General features: G+C 34.3%; 1 protein-coding gene across 1 annotated transcript in view; it reads right to left on the reverse strand.

The window, feature by feature from the left end:
• Nucleotides 1-7,006: 7,006 nt before the first annotated feature.
• The window catches only part of LOC143230056 (heart- and neural crest derivatives-expressed protein 2-like), a 47,254-nt gene continuing 32,421 nt past the window's right edge, over nucleotides 7,007-21,839 (reverse strand). The window contains exon 2 of the mRNA XM_076463053.1: nucleotides 7,007-9,571. Within this exon, the coding sequence (XP_076319168.1) occupies nucleotides 9,473-9,571 (99 nt within the window). The 3' untranslated portion in view covers nucleotides 7,007-9,472. The remainder of the gene's footprint in view (nucleotides 9,572-21,839) is intronic.

Below are 21,839 nucleotides of genomic sequence, written 5' to 3' on the forward strand. Positions count from 1 at the left end.
GACAAACTTGTTGTTTCCCTGGTTCGAACCTGTATATACAGCAGAGGCTGAACTGGAGTGTGTGGACGGGAGTAAATAATGACAAACTTGTTGGTTCCCTATTTCGAAACTATATATACAGCACAGGCTGAACTGGAGTGTGTGGAGGGAGTGAATAGTGCCAAACTTGTTGGTTTTCTAGTTCGAACCTATATATACAGCACAGGCTGAACTGGAGTGTGTGGATGGAAGTGAACAGTGACAAACTTGTTGGTTCCCTAGTTCGAACCTATATATACAGCACAGCCTGAACTGGAGTGTGTGGACGGGAGTGAATAGTGCTTAATTTGTTGGTTCCCTAGTTCGAACCTATATATACAGCACAGGCTGAACTGGAGTGTGTGGATGGGAGTGAATAGTGACAAACTTGTTGGTTCCCTAGTTCGAACCTATATATACAGCACAGGCTGAACTCGATTGTGTGGATAGGAGTGAATAGTGACAAACTTGTTGTTTCCCTGGTTCGAACCTGTATATACAGCAGAGGCTGAACTGGAGTGTGTGGACGGGAGTGAATAGTGCCAAACTTGTTGGTTCCCTATTTCGAACCTATATATACAGCACAGCCTGAACTGGAGTGTGTGGACGGGAGTGAATAGTGCCAAATTTGTTGGTTCCCTAGTTCGAACCTATATATACAGCACAGGCAGAACTGGAGTGTGTGGATGAGAGAGAATAGTGACAAATTGTTGGTTCCCTAGTTCGAACCTGTATATACAGCACAGGCTGCACTGGAGTGTGTGGATGAGAGTGAATAATGACAAACTTGTAGGTTCCCTAGTTTTAACCTATATATACATCACAGGCTGAACTCTAGTGTGTGGATAGGTGTGAATAGTGACAAATTGTTGGTTCCCTAGTTCGAACTTGTGTATACAGCACAGGCTGAACTGGAGTGTGTGGATGGGAGTGAATAATGACAAACGTGTTGGTTCCCTAGTTCGAACCTATATATACAGCACAGGCTGAACTTGAGTGTGTGGATGAGAGAGAATAGTGACAAACTTGTTGGTTCCCTAGTTCGAACCTATAAATACATCACAGGCTGAGCTCGAGTGTGTGGATAGGAGTGAATAGTGACAAATTGCTGGTTCCCTAGTTCGAACCTGTATATACAGCACAGGCTGAACTGGAATGTGTGGATGGGAGTGAACAGTGACAAACTTGTAAGTTCCATAGTTCGAACCTATATATACAGCACACGCTGAACTGGAGTGTGTAGATGAGAGAGAATAGTGACAATTTGTTGGTTCCCTAGTTCGAACCTATTTATACAGCACAGGCTGAACTGGAGTGTGTGGATTGGAGTGAATAGTGACAAACTTGTTGGTTCCCTAGTTCGAACCTATATATACAGCACAGGCTGAACTGGAGAGTGTGGATGAGAGTGAATAGTGACAAATTGTTGTTTTCCTAGTTCGAACCTATATATACAGCACAGGCTGAACTGGAGTGTGTGGATGAGAGTGAATAGTGACAAACTTGTTGGTTCTCTAGTTCGAATCTATATATACAACACAGGCTGAACTGGAGTGTGTGGATGGGGGTGAATAATGACAAACTTGTTTGTTCCCTAGTTGTTTTGAATGATAGTAACGTTAATTAACATGTTAAAAACGAACATATAAATAAATAATCAGTGTTAAACAATAATATTATGTTAGTAATTCTTGTAATTAAAATCTGATTATAGTGAAATCCAGCTAGACATACAACGGACAGTAATGTTATATTTATATATCAGCTTTTAGATAACCATATAAATAACCTTCTCAAATGATGTACAAAGACGTGTGCGTTTTCAAAATGTGTTTTAACAGGATTGTTTTTTCTGCACTTAAACTGATATATTTGAATAACTACACACACATGTATACATATATAATATATATTCACATTATATGCCTGTGTTTATGCCTAAATTTTGGTTATTTTTCATGTGTGTATATTGGATAACACTTTAGAATGGTAATTTAACACAACGTGTTTAACAGAACATTTGTTATATACTCTACAGTACCTCATATTTTTATTGTTTATAATGAAGTTAAATATGTTTGTATTTGGTGTTGAATTAAGCGTGTTTATGTTACTAGGAAGTGACTCAAAATATTTTTGCCTACTTCACAAGTGGGTTGTAGTGAAAGTAATACTACTTACTTTACAAGTGGAGAGAAATAATGATACATCAAACAAAGATATCTTTCTTCAGTCGTTGCCACAAAGGAGCACAAGAAAAGCTGAAATAAAGGTAAACTGATAGCTGTAACAACAGGGTCAGTGCGCCTCGCGCCACGCATTCACATTCCACGGACCGCCCACGAGACCGCCCACGGTATAGCAGAACACTCACGCTAGACATCCTGGCGATGCTTTCTTCATTTGAAAATCACTAATGAACCGGTTAATTGAAGGGGCGTGTCAAATAGCTTCATAAACACACATAAACACGTTGTTCTCTGGATCTATCAAATGAACCTTTCAAAGTTTTGTGTTCCTACTATCTTACAAAGTTTCATAAAAACAGAACTGAACATGATTTCGATTACGTTTCTTTAACATCTATTATTTTTATACCTATTTCTAAGTTTTAAGATAAGCGGGTATTTAAACTCAAGTTGTGTTACGGTTTGTCTTTACAATTTTGACACAGGATCCATACTAGAAAAATGTTGTGAATCTTCTATACGCCTTACGAACATTATTCTCAAACCAAGTTCTCCAGTGGCACACGTTGTTCATCCTGTTCTGGTTTAAGAGACGTACTAGTTAAACTCGGAGAGACCTTCCGGACAAGGTTGGACGAGTTGGAACACACGTCAGTTCAGAATAAGTAGAGCTTGTTGTCTAGACTCGCCAGTGATCGTAGCTTCCGTGTAACAAAAGGGTTAGTCAACAATGACGAGATGACAACTGTGTCTTGTCAATTTGGGGCAAAACTTCCTTTATGAAATAACTCAAATAATAGAATAAAACTTGTCACTCATTTCAATAATTCAAATATAATATATAATTAGATTTATATATTTTAAATAAATGTCTTGGATAGTTTTCCAATGCCACTAACATTGTACTCAGGACTCAAGATAAATTTTCACCTCTTATTGTAGTCATGACTTAATGAAACATTTTCAACAGTTAATGTAGTCATGACTTAATGATATACGTTCAACTTTTAATGTAGTTATGACATAATGAAACACCTCCAAGTGCTGATTAACCATGTCTTAATACAATACGTTCAACTCCTGTTGTAGTCATGACTTCATAAAACACTTTCAACTGTTAATGTAGTCATGACTTAACGCCGTCACGACTGTATTGTGATGACGGTTATGTAAATCACAATACAGATAAAGTCTTGTTTTTCCTCTGATTGGCGAAATCAGAAACTTAACTGATTGAACTATTCGTAACAAGTCATTATGTAGTCTAAGTTAGGAAAATGACTTACTTAGTCATATTTAACATGATGGTTGACAAACTGTTTCATTAAGAAGCCGTCCTAACAGTGGTTTATTTACTTATAACATACTAAATTTATTCTTCCCGTTTCTCTTTTTAATTTTTGGTTTTAGTTACAACTGATGTTTGTATGAAAGTTGTTGAAATTTAGAAAACCTACAGTTTAGATATTGAAAATAATGATGTGATGTTGACTGTGCTATAAATTAAAACATGGGAAGAGAGAGGAAAAATATGGATAAGTTTAATATACATAATGTGCAAGAAATCGAAAGTGATTTTTGTATATTACTTCTTAGTAGTGAATAAACGTCGGATAAAAATTGCTTTAATTCAGATACGCATTCAAAATTTGACCAGAAGTACTTTCAGTGAAATATTTCCACGTTCTCAAATCTAATGAATGACCTAACCTAACTTTCGATGAGAGAAAGTTTCAAAAAGAAAACCAAATCAAACGAGTAATTTATACTAATAGAGAACATGGGATTTAAAGGTGGGTTAATTTGTAAAACTAATAATTAGTTTGATTGTAGCTAACGTGACAATAATAAATGAGTTACATCTGGACTTCAATCAATATTTTACATTTATATGTAACAACTTTTCATGTCTAAATAGGTATATTTTACTATTAATCAGCACGTAATGTTGACATACGCGATAATACAGAAATAGTTAGAGATGCATAACATCAGTAATGTGCAATAGATACAATATAGTTAGAAATGTGATTCAACATGTAATAGTTAAGGGTTTAACCATTATATTGGTTTATTATATTTAGAATTCTATAGTTAAAGACATAATATGTATATCGTTTTCGTATATCTAGAACTTAGTTTTATTTTCCAATATCTTCCAACTGTATTACAAAATAATATATTTTACGCTGCAAGTAAAAGAATTTCCGAAACACAATCTTACAATTTGTTTTTTTCTTAAAACAAGTTGCTCTTTATTGCTTTTGTAACTGTTCTATATACTGGCCGTACTTGTATTTGTAACTGTTCTATATACTGGCCGTACTTGTATTTGTAACTCTTCTATATACTAGCTGTACTTGTATTTGTAACTGTTCTATATACTGGCCGTACTTGTATTTGTAACTCTTCTATATACTAGCTGTACTTGTATTTGTAACTGTTCTATATACTGGCCGTATTTGTAACTGTTCTATATACTGGCCGTACTTGTATTTGTAACTGTTCTATATACTAGCCGTACTTATATTTGTAACTGTTCTATATACTGGCTGTACTTGTATTTGTAACTGTTCTATATACCGGCCGTACTTATATTTGTAACTGTTCTATATACTGGCCGTACTTGTATTTGTAACTGTTCTATATACCGGCCGTACTTATATTTGTAACTGTTCTATATACCGGCCGTACTTATATTTGTAACTGTTCTATATACTGGCTGTACTTGTAAATGTAACTGTTCTATATACTGGCTGTACTTGTATTTGTAACTGTTCTATATACTGGCTGTACTTGTATTTGTAACTGTTCTATATACTGGCCGTACTTGTATTTGTAACTGTTCTATATACTGGCCGTACTTGTATTTGTAACTGTTCTATATACTGGCCGTACTTGTATTTGTAACTGTTCTATATACTGGCCGTACTTATATTTGTAACTGTTCTATATACTAGCCGTATTTATATTTGTAACTGTTCTATATACTGGCTGTACTTGTATTTGTAACTGTTCTATATACTGGCTGTACTTGTATTTGTAACTGTTCTATATACTGGCTGTAATTGTATTTGTAACTGTTCTGTATACTAGCTGTACTTGTATTTGTAACTGTTCTATATACCGGCCGTACTTATATTTGTAACTGTTCTATATACTGGCTGTACTTGTAAATGTAACTGTTCTATATACTGGCCGTACTTTTATTTGTAACTGTTCTATATACTGGCTGTACTTGTATTTGTAACTGTTCTATATACTGGCCGTACTTTTATTTGTAACTGTTCTATATACTGGCTGTACTTGTATTTGTAACTGTTCTATATACTGGCTGTACTTGTATTTGTAACTGTTCTGTATACTAGCTGTACTTGTATTTGTAACTGTTCTATATACTGGCCGTACTTGTATTTGTAACTGTTCTATATACTGGCCGTACTTGTATTTGTAACTGTTCTATATACTGGCCGTACTTATATTTGTAACTGTTCTATATACTAGCCGTATTTATATTTGTAACTGTTCTATATACTGGCTGTACTTGTATTTGTAACTGTTCTATATACTGGCTGTACTTGTATTTGTAACTGTTCTATATACCGGCCGTACTTATATTTGTAACTGTTCTATATACTGGCTGTACTTGTAAATGTAACTGTTCTATATACTGGCTGTACTTGTAAATGTAACTGTTCTATATACTGGCCGTACTTGTATTTGTAACTGTTCTATATACTGGCTGTACTTGTATTTGTAACTGTTCTATATACTGGCTGTACTTGTATTTGTAACTGTTCTGTATACTAGCTGTACTTGTATTTGTAACTGTTCTCTATACTGGCCGTACTTGTATTTGTAACTGTTCTATATACTGGCCGTACTTGTATTTGTAACTGTTCTATATACTGGCCGTACTTATATTTGTAACTGTTCTATATACTGGCCGTACTTATATTTGTAACTGTTCTATATACTGGCTGTACTTGTAAATGTAACTGTTCTATATACTGGCCGTACTTGTATTTGTAACTGTTCTGTATACTAGCTGTACTTGTATTTGTAACTGTTCTATATACTGGCTGTACTTGTATTTGTAACTGTTCTATATACTGGCCGTACTTGTATTTGTAACTGTTCTATATACTGGCTGTATTTGTATTTGTAACTGTTCTATATACTGGCCGTACTTGTATTTGTAACTGTTCTATATACCGGCCGTACTTATATTTGTAACTGTTCTATATACTGGCTGTATTTGTAAATGTAACTGTTCTATATACTGGCCGTACTTGTATTTGTAACTGTTCTGTATACTAGCTGTACTTGTATTTGTAACTGTTCTATATACTGGCTGTACTTGTATTTGTAACTGTTCTATATACTGGCTGTACTTGTATTTGTAACTGTTCTATATACTGGCTGTATTTGTATTTGTAACTGTTCTATATACTGGCCGTACTTGTATTTGTAACTGTTCTATATACTAGCTGTACTTGTATGCGTACTGATGCTTCTCTATTTTATTCATAGTAGATTGATTACAGATAAGGTAATGTTGTAACCTTTAAATAGAAACTATTTGTTAACTCTATTTTGCTTATTATTTTACGAAATTCTGTATTCTAGCCTATTTACAACAATTCTTCTGGAGATAACAGTGTTAACAGTTTTTAACGTGTGAGCTCAGTGAGTTTAGCTCCATAAGTTAAAAAAAATCTCTGTTAAAATATTTTCAAAACTATCGTTACTTCAAATGTACATATTAATTTAATAAATGTGATAGACACGCAATCCCATTGTATTTGCAGAAAATCTTTATTTAATTATTTTAATCTTACTGCTAATATTTTACACCAGTCACCTGGATGTGGCATTTTCCAAATAACATGGAAGAATGGACAAAAAAAAAAAAAAATATGTTCTAATGTAGGATCCTGAATAGCTCTCATGATACAAAATGTAATCAATATTTTCTTTTCACTTGCACACTTTCACATCAATTTCAACTGCGATTAAATTTACAAATAAATGTATTTATTTACTTAAGTTTTGTTTTTCAGGATTCACTTGGCTGTGAACCACCACTAAACACTTGAATGCAACATTTTAATGGCTGAATGCTACACATTTGGAAAGTAGGCCTATTTTCAAGATAAACTAAAAAGGAAACACGAACGTGTTTGTGGTTAATAAATATATTTGTCTATATTTGCGTCACTTCCTGTCGCTGCTTTAGCACAGTTCTGTTTGTTCTAATGAATAGTGAGTCTTATCGAAGTTTTTCCGTTTCAAGTCGTATTACACTGAATTTGTATTTATGACCGAGTGGATAAATCAAATTTATTATGTTCTTCAATTACAAACTTAGATAATAATTTTACCTGGAAACATGTTGAAACTGTTGTTATCGTTTGTTTGTTCTTTTGGATGTCTAACAAGTGAATTTAAATACATTCTGAGTGTTAAAAGTTTAACTGCCTTTGGGATGTTTGTTCGACTGTTGTTACCGATTGTCTCTGCAGTCTTATGATAAGGTAAAGTAAAACTGTAGCTTCGTCTACACATACATAAACTAAGTGCAGTTAAGCGTGTGAAAAGCGTGAACTCGTTTCTCCCGTTTTAAGTGTGTGAAATATACTGATCATGTTTTAAGTGTGTGAAATATACTGATCATGTTTTAAATGTGTGAAAATGTGTATATATATTTATAGTTATTAATTTTTTGTTTTACATGTGTGAACAGCGTGCACAGCCATTTCTAATGTTTTAAAAGTAAGAAAAATATATATATCGTTCCAGATGTGTGAAAAATACATATTTATTTTTCGTGTTTCACATGTTCCAAAAATCTTTGTGTGATGTTTAAATCTGTGAAAACTACGTAACCATTTAAATGTATATTATTTAACTCATGTTGTTTTTATAATAAATTATGCTTTTGAACAAACTGAACAAATGAACAACAATATGAACAAAAAATGAACAAATGATAATGGCAAATACTTATTAATTTAGAAGTTTCAAAATCCGAAAATATGTAACATTATACCTTTCAAAATGTATGTTTTCTACGACTTCGGTAGTAACGAAACTAAATTATATAGGTAAAAATTCATTCCTTACAGAATATAAATTTATAAATCAATAAAAGTGGTTGTTTAATAGATACATAAAACAATTAGTGAAAGAAACCTCTGTAAAACACGTGAACTACTTCACCATATATGTTTCAACGGATACAGTTATCTACAAAACAAAGGTTAATTTACTTATGCACATATATACAAAATCTATCGTTTCCTAAGCCTACTCCAAATTTTCACTTTTCACTGAAGAGCCACATTTAACATAAAAACTAAGTAATAAAATATATATACTAAACGACCAAGTTATCTATCATTTAACCAAAATATACATATTTAAATATATAGAGCTTATTGCACTTCGATTTACACTCAATTTGACAGTAAAAATGAAACTGCTAAAAAGTTAAAAAGATGAAGTCCCAGTTCATAATCATTCCACTTTCCTCAAACATTACGGCGTGTATGTCGCTTGGTGATGAAGTTTATTAAAATGTAGTATGTGTCTGTTGCTAGGTAACGAAATGACTAAATTATCATATGAAATAATACGATGTGTGTGTTGCTAGGTAACGAAGTTGAGTAAGATGCACTATGAAATAGTAGGAAGTATTTGTTGCTAAGTAACGAATTTAACTAAGATATAGTATGAAACATTATACAGTATCTGTTGCTAGGTGACGAAGTTGACAGTAAGGTGTGTCTATTGCTAAGTTATGAAATATTTCGTGCAAATATTTGTCAAACTTAAATTAAACTGAATTAATTAACAAAAAACTTCAGTGCCAATTTTCTACAATTATGAAAGTCCAAATTTTAAATGTTTCCCCCAAATCGAATAATTATAATTATCAGTATATTAATTACTGGTTCAATACATCTGCTATCCTTTGGTATGCTCAAGTGTAAACTATAACACTTTTATATCCCTGACAGTCACGAATGTGACCGGCCTAGTTAATATATTATTTACGTCACATTCCTAGATTTACACACAGAAGCTCAGTGGACACACTTTACAGAAACAGCAACGGTCGTTGCGTGTTAATCCACTCAGTTCACTAGGTGGCGGCACTGGGACGCTTCCGATGGAACTCATCCTTCTTGGATGAAAGTTCACCAGCTTAGAAGGAAACACAGAACTGAAGAAGTAAAGTTACGGAAAAAACTAGAGACAGTTTAAGAATCCTGTTTCAGTTCCAGAGCCCACATCTGCTGAGGCCAGCCCGTCCGACCTTTAGACTTTTTATCCATAGCGCTTGAAGACATCAAAGACGCCTATAAAAATAATAAATCAAAACACGTGTGTGTTATAAAATATACTTATATGTAATATAACAAGTTCTAAATTAACATTATTAAAGTACAAAAAAAAGAAATGAAACGTTCAGCGATTCTCTGACCAATAGCGAAGAGATCTTATGTTGACTCATATTTTGCTTAAGTATTCAATATTTATGATAATACTTTAGTATTTAACATTTCTAAAACAAAATAAATTTAATATTTAACGACAGCTTTCGAAATTAACCAGTAGAAACCTAATTTTTTTCGTTAACCAAATAGTTTGTAAAATATAAAAAGCGACATCTTCAAACTTACACAGAAACAAAATATAAATTTAAAAAAATATATAAAAAACTGCGAAATAAAACCCACTTTGCTAGTGAAATTACTCGTACTCTAGAACAGTGATATATTTAACAAAAATATCAAGATTAGTACGCGACAAACATTTTTTATTAGATTTCTAGACACACACAGAAAGAGGAGTGGATAACTATAACCTTGTAAAACTTGTTACGTGTAGATAAGTGTTTTTAACAGTGTTCGAACGTTGTTCTGGGGATAAAAGCTACAAATAAATTTTCCATAAATGCTCAAACTTGTGGCTTACAGTTCCCTCTTCTCACAAACTCAACATTCATGAGTATTCACGGTTTATGCTCCTGACAGATTTCTCTTGTTTAGAAATGGATTCTACAACGGAACATTAAACAGACCTTCCACTTCTATTAGCTGGCGTCATTGGAAGGAGTGTGCCTTTAGGAAACATCTAGTAAATCGTTTCTTCCTTTCTGTGATGCGAGTGGAAGCTACTTACATACTCAAACTTACATTCAATTTGAATGTAAACTTCCTTAATTGTGGTAATGTATCAGATGTCACTCACGTTTACTTAAATCGTATCCAACTCACTGTTTTATCGTTATACTGAGGGCTAAATCTGAGCATTCAGACCGTTAATAGCTCACAGCGGCGGGTCTGTTCCTGTAAAACTCAGTTCAGATGTAAAGCAAGTCTGAAGCTACCGGTTGTTTGGAAAAGAACCATCCACTTGTCGTCAGGATTAGTGGTCTGCATTTCGCTTGGGCCACGTGGTAGTACAGTACCTTGGCAAGAAGAAATAGGCTTGTTTGTTTAAAGAATGTACAAGTAGAGCAGAGAAAGAGACAGAGCGAATACTTTCTCCTGTATATAATAAAGTTGTTGTAACTTGGTATATGGAGAGGAATCACTCTCTACAAAAATAAAACCCTCACTGTTAGCTCCAGAATCTCTCCCCAAAGATCTAAGCTTGACTTGAATCGCACAACAAGGTGAAACACATTTCAGAATGTACCTTTATGATTAATTACTATAATTAGTTTACACATTTCTCTCTAATGAAATTACGCTGTTTTGCTGGATGTAACAAAAAAAAACTAAAAAAAATGTTAGAAAAAACATAAAGCAAATCTGAAACAAACAACATATCAATCGTAACACCTAAATCCAAGGTAGGGGTTAGTTAAACTCTTTCTAAAACACTTACACTTAATTAATGAAGTGTTCTTTATCACGATTCCTTTGTTAATTAAGTTATGTTAATTAGTTCTGGCTAGTCAACAATTACGTTATGCATTATTTGATAGATATTGTAGCAAAACCAAGGGTTGGCCAGTTTTTGTTTGTTTGTTTGAAATTAAGCACAAAGCTACACAATGGACTATCTGTGGTCTGCTCACCAAAGATATCGAAACCAGGTTTTTAGTGGTATGAGTCTGCAGGTTCCTAGTTGTTTAGGTTATGTATACTGATTCTTCGATCTGCTTACTTTGAGGATACTTGTATAAACAATACTCTCGTTTCATACGGCAATACTCTCGTCTCATAGATTCATATGATAATATTCTAGTCTTATACATCTATATGACAATACCCTCGTCTTATGCATTCATATGACAACAAAATACCCTTGTTTTATATATTCGTGTGAGAATACCTTTGTCTTATACATTAATATGATAATAAATACCCTTGTCTTATACATTAATATGATAATAAATACCCTTGTCTTATACATTAATATGATAATAAATACCCCTGTCTTATACATTAATATGATAATAAATACCCCTGTCTTATATATTCATATGATAATAAATACCCTTGTCTTATACATTAATATGATAATAAATGCCTCTGTCTTATACATTAATATGATAATAAATACCCCTGTCTTATATATTCATATGATAATACCTTTGTCTTACACATTCAGGTAACAATATTTATACAGTCATGAAACAAAGAAACTCTGCGTGTTCTAATGTATAGTATGTTAAAAACGTTCACTAACACGGTACATTTTGATGGCTAACTTTCGTAATTCGGTTCAAAATACATGTTTTCATGGGCTAGATGTTCCAGAATATGTAACTCTCGTGTGGTTTTAAGTAATGTTTTGTATTTGCAAAGTTTTTCATCAAATTGAGGTTTCACTTGTTTGTTTTTTGTTCCTGTAAAATAATATGTATTAGTTAAAATGTTTTGAATGTTCTAGACCAAAAATATTTGTATAATAAAATAGGTCAACATACGACTCCTAAAATATTGATAGAATATAATACAAAAACTGAAAACCTGTACAGTATACAAGATGTGGCGAAATGTCGGTTTAAATAAACAAGAGTTACTAATGAGTTTTTAATAAACCACAGACGTAATTACCAAGAACGTCTGGTAAAAGCAAGCTACTTAGACAGCTTGGACCTAAACATTATCCTAGTAATTTATCGAGCTAATCTGATACACCAGTCTGACTAGGAGCATGTAGTGCCATAAAACATAACGTATGATCATTAGAACGCACTAGTTCACATGTTATGTTCTCTCAAGATTCGACCAACTCAGCATGGCCAGGTGGGTTAAGACGTTCGACTCGTAATCTGAGGGTCGCGGGTTCAAATCCCCGTTGCACCAAACATGCTCGCCCTTTCAGCCGTGGGGGCGTTATATGTGACGGTCAATCCCATTATGCGATGGTAAAAGAGTAGCCCAACAGCTGGCGGTGGGTGGTGATGACTAGCTGCCTTCCCTCTAGTCTTACAGTGCTAAATTAGAAACGGCTAGCGCAGATAGCCTTCGAGCAGCTTAGCGCGAAATTCAAAAACAAACAAACAATTTCCCAAGATTCGACCAACTCAGATGATTATAAAATTCATACGAAAACATATTTCTCCAAACGGTAGCCGACTGTGATATTAATCAAACAAACCTTTATACTAGTCATACGAGAAGCTGTTTTGCATGAAAACCAATGAAAGAGAAAATTAAATAATTACAGGAATATTTGAATAAGACAAACAAACAAACAAAGGGAAAGCTATATGTACGAATATTCACAGAATACTGCACGCAAGATGACCGAACTAATAAGTGTATTATTTTCACGTGCCTTGCGCTGTTTCTCGATAGCAGACAATGAACAAATCAAACTCGTCCAGCTGGACTTGAAACTTACTCGCTATGTCTCATAGGAAATAATCCGTATCTTATTAAGGCTTAGCTTTGAATTGAAAACTTATAGTTCGCCTGGTAATGAGAAAATATCTATTGGTAAGATTAGATGGAGCGGCAAAAAAGATTAAAACTATGTTAGTCACAAGATCAGGGTACTAGTTACATAATTTGTCAACCAGAATAGAAAAACAAAATGTCGATTGAATATAAACCTGTTATTGAGAAGGTCAGGAAATGAGGTATACGAACTGGTTAAAGAAAATAAATAATTAATTAGAAACATGATATTAGAAAGATCAGAGGAGACAAATTACCGCGTTCTCTATGGAATATTACATCATCAACGCTGAAGACTTTCAAACTATTCATAAAAACTTTACCACGATTTAAAACAAAATCGGGTGAGACAAATGAGAAGGTTGAATCATTGGAAAAAAAAGGCACCTACAAGCGAAAAAAAAAAAAAAGGTTTTAACGAAAAATATTGTTTGAAAACTAAAATATAGATTAACCTTTAAATTGAACGATAAAATCTTACTTGGCCGACAGCCAAAAATTTAAAAAAAAGGCAACTATACGAGTTTTTGCTTTTATTGAAACTCGACACCAGAGGTCGTTCTCACTCTGTCCGAGGGCCCGGCATGGCCAAGCGTGTTAAGGCGTGCAACTCGTAATCTGAGGGTCGCGGGTTCGCATCCCCGTCGAGCCCAACATGCTCGCCCTTTCAGCCGTGGGGGCGTTATAATGTGACGGTCAATCCCACTATTCGTTGGTAAAAGAGTAGCCCAAGAGTTGGCGGTTGGTGGTGATGACTAGCTGCTTTCCCTCTAGTCTTACACTGCTAAATTAGGGACGGCTAGCACAGATAGGCCTCGAGTAGCTTTGTGCGAAATTCAAAACAAACAAACACTCTGTCCGCCGCCGTGAATCAGATCCTGAATCTGTGCCTTTAAGTCAGCAAACGGATTTCCAATCCACCGGGGACGTTTATAAACGGAAACTGAAAGAGCAAAATCTCTAATTAACTATAAGTAAATCAGATCTTGATTAAATGCTACTTATCTAGAGTTGATGATAGTTACGACACTACATTACACTCGGATTACGAGTCGCACGCCTTACGCGCTTGGCCATGCCAGGCCTAATTGGAGTTCTTCAAACTGAGCTGGGGGTCAAACAAAGACAAAAATATCTGCAAATAACTCAACAGCCTGATGTGTTGAGGTTTCCTAATTCTAGAGGCAATACTCCGAAAAAAACCAATTCTATGTCTGAAATATCCATCTGTAAAATGTAAACACTTGTTTAGAACTTCACAGCTAGACATAAGAGTGATCTACGTTTTCATACTCTGCCTTAACCAAAACTTTGTCTTCAAAAGTTAAAACACAGTGCTTTGTACTGGATCGGGATTTGGTCACTGAATGCTCAAAATATCACATTTTACCACAGCAATACTCTGCCTTAACCAAAGCTTTGTCTTCAAAAGTTAATACACAGTGCTTTGTACTGGATCGGGATTTGGTCACTGAATGCTCAAAATATCACAAAAATCTACCGTTTCCAAGGGTTCTGTGTGTTTGTTGGTCGTCACTGCAACAATGGCGTCTTCCTTGTGCAACACTTTCTTGGCTCACCGTCAGTTAAATAGTACACAACATTTTAACACAGGATAATACATTATTCTTTCATAGTTAACTACATTCTGGTTAGATTAGATGTAGTTTCTACATTTCAGTTAATACCTGTGTCGTAAGGCTTATACATACTTACATCAGAAGTTTTATCTATATATTTAACAGAAGGTTTATCTATACCTGTTACAGAAGGTTTATCTATATCTGTAACAGAATATTTATCTATATGTGTGGCAGAAAGTTTATCTATATTTATAACAGAAGGTTTATGTACAACTAGCAGAATATTTTTGTATACCTGTAAGCATTTATCCCGAGGAACGTGCAACACGCCACCAGGGAGCGCTACACATGTGTTGAACTGTGGCACTGGCAGGTGGGAGATAATGATGTGATCATAGTTCTACAAAGTGTCACCAGATGGCATGTTCATGACGCCTTGCAAGGCCGCCATAACAGGCGGTCATGACGTCATAGTTCTACGAAGTGGAACCATCCTAGAAATTATGAACATCTCTTAACATGACTATATATAATGCAGTCGGAATAACACATTAATTCATCCATCTTTCGTAGAATATTCCATAGGACATATGCTGTTTTGCTTTCAACAGTCAACGAGACAACGATTATAACATATTCTGCCTGGACAGTGGTCTCAAACTAGCTAAACTGTGACTGTTGGGAAATATAAATGTTTTCTCGAATGCTATATCTAAAGTTAAACACATTAATAATAACTGATGTAACATTAATAACTGATGTATCATTTTAACCAATACTTTGATATATTGAACCAATACATTTATAAATTCTGGTATTGAACGATGGGTTTCGCTCTGATAGGTTTTAGCATAGATTTATTTAGTTTTTGTGGGTTTGTAGGAAGGAAAACTCTAATTATCTTGTTGTTTGCCTGCAATTTTTACATAGCGTGAGACTTAGATGCCTGTAGCCAGGTTCCTAACTTCTTACTTTTAACTGGCAGAAATAACACTGTAGTGACAACATGCTCAGAGTTGTACACTTATTTACTGTCGAAAGAATGTTTTTTTTTTATCAATGGTCAGAAAACTGTTGTAAAAGCAAATAGCACTCCCCTAATCTCTGCTAGCATCATTTTTATCCTTTAATATAAAAACTTAGATAATTGCAACTGAAAGAGAAACGAATGATAACGTATTACGACTTTGCATTAGTCCTGTTACTACTGTGAACTTTACAAAATTTTCGTAAACCTTATAACAACAGAAATATTTCAAAGATTATACACTAACTTGTATGAAAATTAATTTAATCTTGGTAAATTATACATATTTCAGTTTGTGTTATTTTTAAATATCAGAGGTTATTAGTTATTAACGTATTTAACTTTACATATGATATTGGTGAGGATACTTGCATTTTCTAACAGTCAAAGTTTAGCTAGTTTGACATCAGTGTCCACACGAAATATTTTATAATTGTTGTCTCGTTGACTTTTGAAAGCTAAACAGCAGGCGTTCTACGGAATATTGTTGAAAGAACAATGAACTGTTGCTTATACCAATTGTATGAAATATAGCCATGTTGAGACACGTTGATCAAACCTGTGCTAATTCCACTTTGTGGAACTATGACGTCATGATCGCATAACAAAGCAACTCTAGCAACATATCCTCTGGTTAACTATGTGGAACTATTACGTAATACTCTATGATGTCATAGCTGCCTGTCATGGCGTTCTAGCAACTCGAGGTCTGGAGACACTTTGTGGAACAATAATGCCATCATCTTGGGTGACATCACTGTTTATGTATTTCTGTCACAAAAAGTTCCTCAGCAGTAATGAAACCTACAACTGAACTGGTTTCGTGTCCATTCAAATCGTTTTAGACAATAATTATGTTTCATACACCGAAAGCAATTACTCTGATTTTTAACAAAGACATAGACGTGGTTAGGGACAACAAGTGTGCTTTAGTTAGAAAGTGAAGCTCTACTTTTTATATTCGTAAAGAATATGAGAAAACAAGACAACATTTGTATAAATAATATCTACTGAGGTGACGTTTCTTATTATCTGTACTTCTAAATTTCGTAAAAACGTGCATATTGTTCATATTAATGTGAAATGTATTTTGAAGCACTCAACCTGAAGCTCAAGTGAAACTAACTAAATTTTAAGGTAGTTGTGAAGCACTCAACCTGAAGCTCAAGTGAAACTAACTAAATTTTAAGTTAGTTGTGAACGAAAAACTACAGTAGTGCTTGAGCCTTACCTTCTCTATCGTCCTCTTTCGAAGAAGGCAGCAGCAATTACTGCAAATTCATCGTACGGGCCCTAAAGTTCTATTTTATTTTAATCACTGTACGGGCCCTAAAGATCAATCTTATTTTAATGACTGTACAGGCCCTAAAGATCAATCTTATTTCAATCACTGTACAGGCCCTTAAGTTCAATCTTATTTTAATGACTGTACAGGCCCTAAAGATCAATCTTATTTTAATGACTGTACAGGCCCTTAAGTTCAATCTTATTTTAATGACTGTACAGGCCCTAAAGTTCAATCTTATTTTAATGACTGTACAGGCCCTAAAGTTCAATCTTATTTTAATAACTGTACAGGCCCTAAAGATCAATCTTATTTTAATCACTGTACGGGCCCTAAAGTTCAATCTTATTTTAATGACTGTACAGGCCCTAAAGTTCAATCTTATTTTAATCACCGAACAGGCCCTAAAGATCAATCTTATTTCAATCAGTATACGAATTTATTGTATTGATAAATTTACAGTTTACTGTGATGCTCTTTTGTTTCAAATACGTTTATAAAAACGGAAGATAAATTGGTATTTCTACCAGAACAATTCCTGTTAAACCCACAGTAAATCAGTTAAACTGTAGCTAGTTAAATCTACATTTCATGTTAAACAGCGAAGGGCTGAAAATAACCTGTTTAAATAAGGTTAACTATTTCAAAGTTTTAATATGTAGTAATAAATGCTACTTTTGAATTTCATGCCAAGCTACATGAGAGCTATCTGCGCTAGCCATCCATAACTTAGCAGATATAGACTAGAGGAAAGGCGGAAAGTCAACACTACCCAATGTCAACATGTAGACTATTCGTTTACAAATGAATAATGCAATTGACCGTCACTTTATAACACACCACGGCTGAAATGGCGAGTGTGTTTGATGTGACGGTGATTAGTACCCTAACCCGAGCCTTAACCACCATAGCATGCCACAATAAAGGTCTTAGCTGTAAATAGACTGCTAAGTCAAACATAGCAACTGAACTATGCATTTAATTACAGAGTTGTGTTTAAACCGTGGTGTTCAAATACTCTATCGAAACACAGGCTCTTTGTTACAATACAGCGTGCAAAAAACTTGGAGCCCAAAAGTAGAGTGAGGTACGACAATATTGATAGTTTGATTTTTATTTCAATTTTTTTCGTTGACTATCAAATTAATTATCGGTTAACAAAGGTCATTGACTTAGAAAACATGTGTTCAGAGAGTGAACATCGGTAATTCTAGGATTAAAAATAAAGGCCTTAATTTTATTTAATGATCTCTTTAGATTAGCAAAAGAGAAAAAAAACGACATTTATCTAAAAAAACTCGTGAATCATTTAATGAAACGTTGAACTTAACTATGGTTTAGTTGGACTTAAATCAATAACGTGGTTTAATCAGAAGTGGTCAGACGTGAAGTTTAGTTAGACACGGATCAGCGCATTAGTTTAATGATACGTCGAACAACAATGTAGTTTAATGAGAAATGGATCAACAATGTAGTTTAATGATACATGGTTCAATAATGTAGTTTAATGATACATAGTTCAATAATGTAGTTTAATGGGAAATGGATCAATAATGTAGTTTAATGAGAAATAGATCAACAATGTACTTTAATGAAAAGTGGATCAACAATGTAGTTAATGAGAAATGGCTCAACAATGTAGTTTAATGAGAAATAGATCAACAATGTAGTTTACTGAGAAATAGATCAACAATATACTTTAATGAAAAGTGGATCAACAATGTAGTTAATGAGAAGTGGATCAACAATGTAGTTTAATGAGAAATAGATCAACAATGTAGTTTAATGAGAAATAGATCAACAATATACTTTAATGAAAAGTGGATCAACAATGTAGTTTAATGAGAAATAGATCAACAATGTAGTTTAATGAGAAATAGATCAACAATGTACTTTAATGAGAAATAGATCAACAATGTACTTTAAAGAAAAGTGGATCATCAATGTAGTTAATGAGAAATGGATCAACAATGTAGTTTAACTTTTTATTTTCGTGAAGGTTTCTTTGTTAGATTTTAACTATAAGAGGTATTTTGACATGACTATGGTTAATATTGTTACTTAATAATAACTTCTAACCAAAGCACGTGACCTGGAATGGCCAAGCGTGTAAGGCGTGCGACTCGTAATCCGAGGGTCGCGGGTTCGCGCCCGCGTCGCGCTAAACATGCTCGCCCTCCCAGCCGTGGGGGCGTATAATGTGACGGTCAATCCCACTATTCGTTGGTAAAAGAGTAGCCCAAGAGTTGGCGGTGGGTGGTGATGACTAGCTGCCTTCCCTCTAGTCTTACACTGCTAAATTAGAGACGGCTAGCACAGATAGCGAAATTCCAAAACAAACAAACCAAAGCACGCCACCTACAAAATCAGAAATAAAAAGTAACTCTGTAAATGCTATAACTAATAAGATTCTTTAATTTTAAATGAGCGTGTAAAAGGTCACAAACTAAAAGTTGTTACTCTTATAAAAACAAATTAACTCTAGATATACTTTCAACGTTCCTCTCAATTTGTGCATTGCTTTCGGCGTTTCAACCAGAATTCTTAAAGTATGCAAATAGTGTTTCAAAGAATCGTTTCCTACACAAACGACTTCTGTCTGAAGCGATGAGTTATAGAAATGACGAAAGTCTGAGTGGACAATGCCTTGTTTGAGACAAAAGATAGACTGAAATACTGTTTTATACACACTTATGATTTCGAACCACAAAGGACACATTAAGAAGTCGAGAAAGAAACACATTTATAGCTAACTTCGTTTGATAAAAATTGTATCCCGGTGGGACAGCGGCAAATTTTCGAATTTACAACCCTAGAAAGAGTGGTTCAATTCCCAGCAGTGAACACCTCCGATATCCTGAAGTGCAGTTTCCATAAGAAGACACTCACCCTCTCTCCTAACTGTTCAAGATTAACTGCTTTTCATTATTTCGCTGACTTTTGGCACGTTTATTGACCATTGGTTCGTTAGAGTACACTCGTAAATGGTGTTATTTTTCGCGGACGTAATGACATCTCACACAGTTCGACTATCTGATGATATTTAGCCTTATCATAAATCCATAGTTATATTATTTATAAATTACATAACCTTCACGTAGTTTTTTACGTTTAATATAACATAGTTATACGTATGATTTCGTTCTGTCATTTTTCAATTTTATCGTGGTATCTGTACTTAATACAGCATTGTGTGTGTGTGTGTATGTGTGCAAATTTTTCATAATAAAGTGGAAAAAATTTCTTATTCCTTTTGCTCTTGGAGCTTAGAAACTAAACCAGACATCGTTTCTAAGGAAGCTGACAAAACAAAGCATAAGTAATTTCAAAAAATATATGGAGTTTAATACTGAGTAACTTCTTTTGAAATACCTTAACAGAAACAAAAAGATTTTTGTGTACATAGACATGAGTATGGAAATATTATATGAGTTATTTGCACAGAAATTATGAACACTTTTCAACACGGGCAGCGCTGTGGATCTAATACTTTGACGTTCGCGTCTTAACAAAAAATCGCTCTCATTGTCGTAAATTGAGTGCGTTATAAACACGACGGTGAAATACAACAATTCATTGAAAAATTTCGTTTTTATTTGTTGAATTTTGTCATAAAGCTGCTTAAGGACTATCTTCATTAACCCTAATTTAGAAGTCGTAGATTAGAGAAAAGAAAGCTAGTCAATACTACACACCGCCAACTTTTTGGCTACTCTTTCACAAACAAAAAGCCACATTATAATGCTTTCCGGGCCCGGCATCGCCAAGCGTGTTAAGGCGTGCGACTCGTAATCTGAGGGTCGCAGGTTCGCATCCCGGTCGCGCCAAACATGCTCGCCCTTTCAGCCGTGGGGGCGTTATAATGTGACGGTCAATCCCACTATTCGTTGGTAAAACAGTAACCCAAGAGTTGGCGGTGGGTGGTGATGACTAGCTGCCTTCCCTCTCGTTTTACACTGCTAAATTAGGGACGGCTAGCACAGATAGCCCTCGAGTAGCTTTGTGCGAAATTCCAAAACAAACAAACAAAAATAATGCTTTCCCAGCTGAAAGAGTGAGTATGTTTGGTGATATGATTGGAACCCACGACCTACAGACTGGGATACAAGTCTCCTAGCCACCAGGTCATGCCTTTCCTCATTTGACAAGAGAAGCTCATGAACTGGCAATGAGTGGTGTCGAACACTTTTATGACTCCAGCTATAAATTTATTTATTTTTCCACAAAAACGAATCCCTCTACAGGAAACAAAAATAGTTGAATAACCTTTGATAAAATAAAGTGATTGGAAGTTCACTGGGTTTAACTTCCACGTAATTATTTAATGAAACGTTTTCATTTTGTGTCCTAAACATTACTTTTAAATATCGTTTGTTGGAACTATACTCAGTTGTTGAAGAGAAGATACGTATACCATCTTATGGCAACATCAGTGAGATTTCTAAACAATAGGTTTTTACTCAACAATTTCCTCTTTTGACTTTTCCTACTTCAGATTAAAAGAAATTAAATAACGAGAAACAAATCTGATGCACACGTTTATAAATCTGACACAAAGAAACAAAGTTAAAACAAATCTGATGCATACGTTTATAAATCTGACACAAAGAAACAAAGTTAAAACAAATCTGATGCACACATTTATAAATCTGACACAAAGAAACAAAGTTAAAACAAATCTGATGCACACGTTTATAAATCTGACACAAAGAAACAAAGTTAAAACAAATCTGATGCACACGTTTATAAATCTGACACAAAGAAACAAAGTTAAAACAAATCTGATGAACACGTTTATAAATCTGACAC

The sequence above is a fragment of the Tachypleus tridentatus genome, chromosome 10 (genome assembly GCF_004210375.1).
Source record: "Tachypleus tridentatus isolate NWPU-2018 chromosome 10, ASM421037v1, whole genome shotgun sequence".
In the NCBI taxonomy this organism is placed as follows: Eukaryota; Metazoa; Arthropoda; class Merostomata; order Xiphosura; family Limulidae; genus Tachypleus; species Tachypleus tridentatus.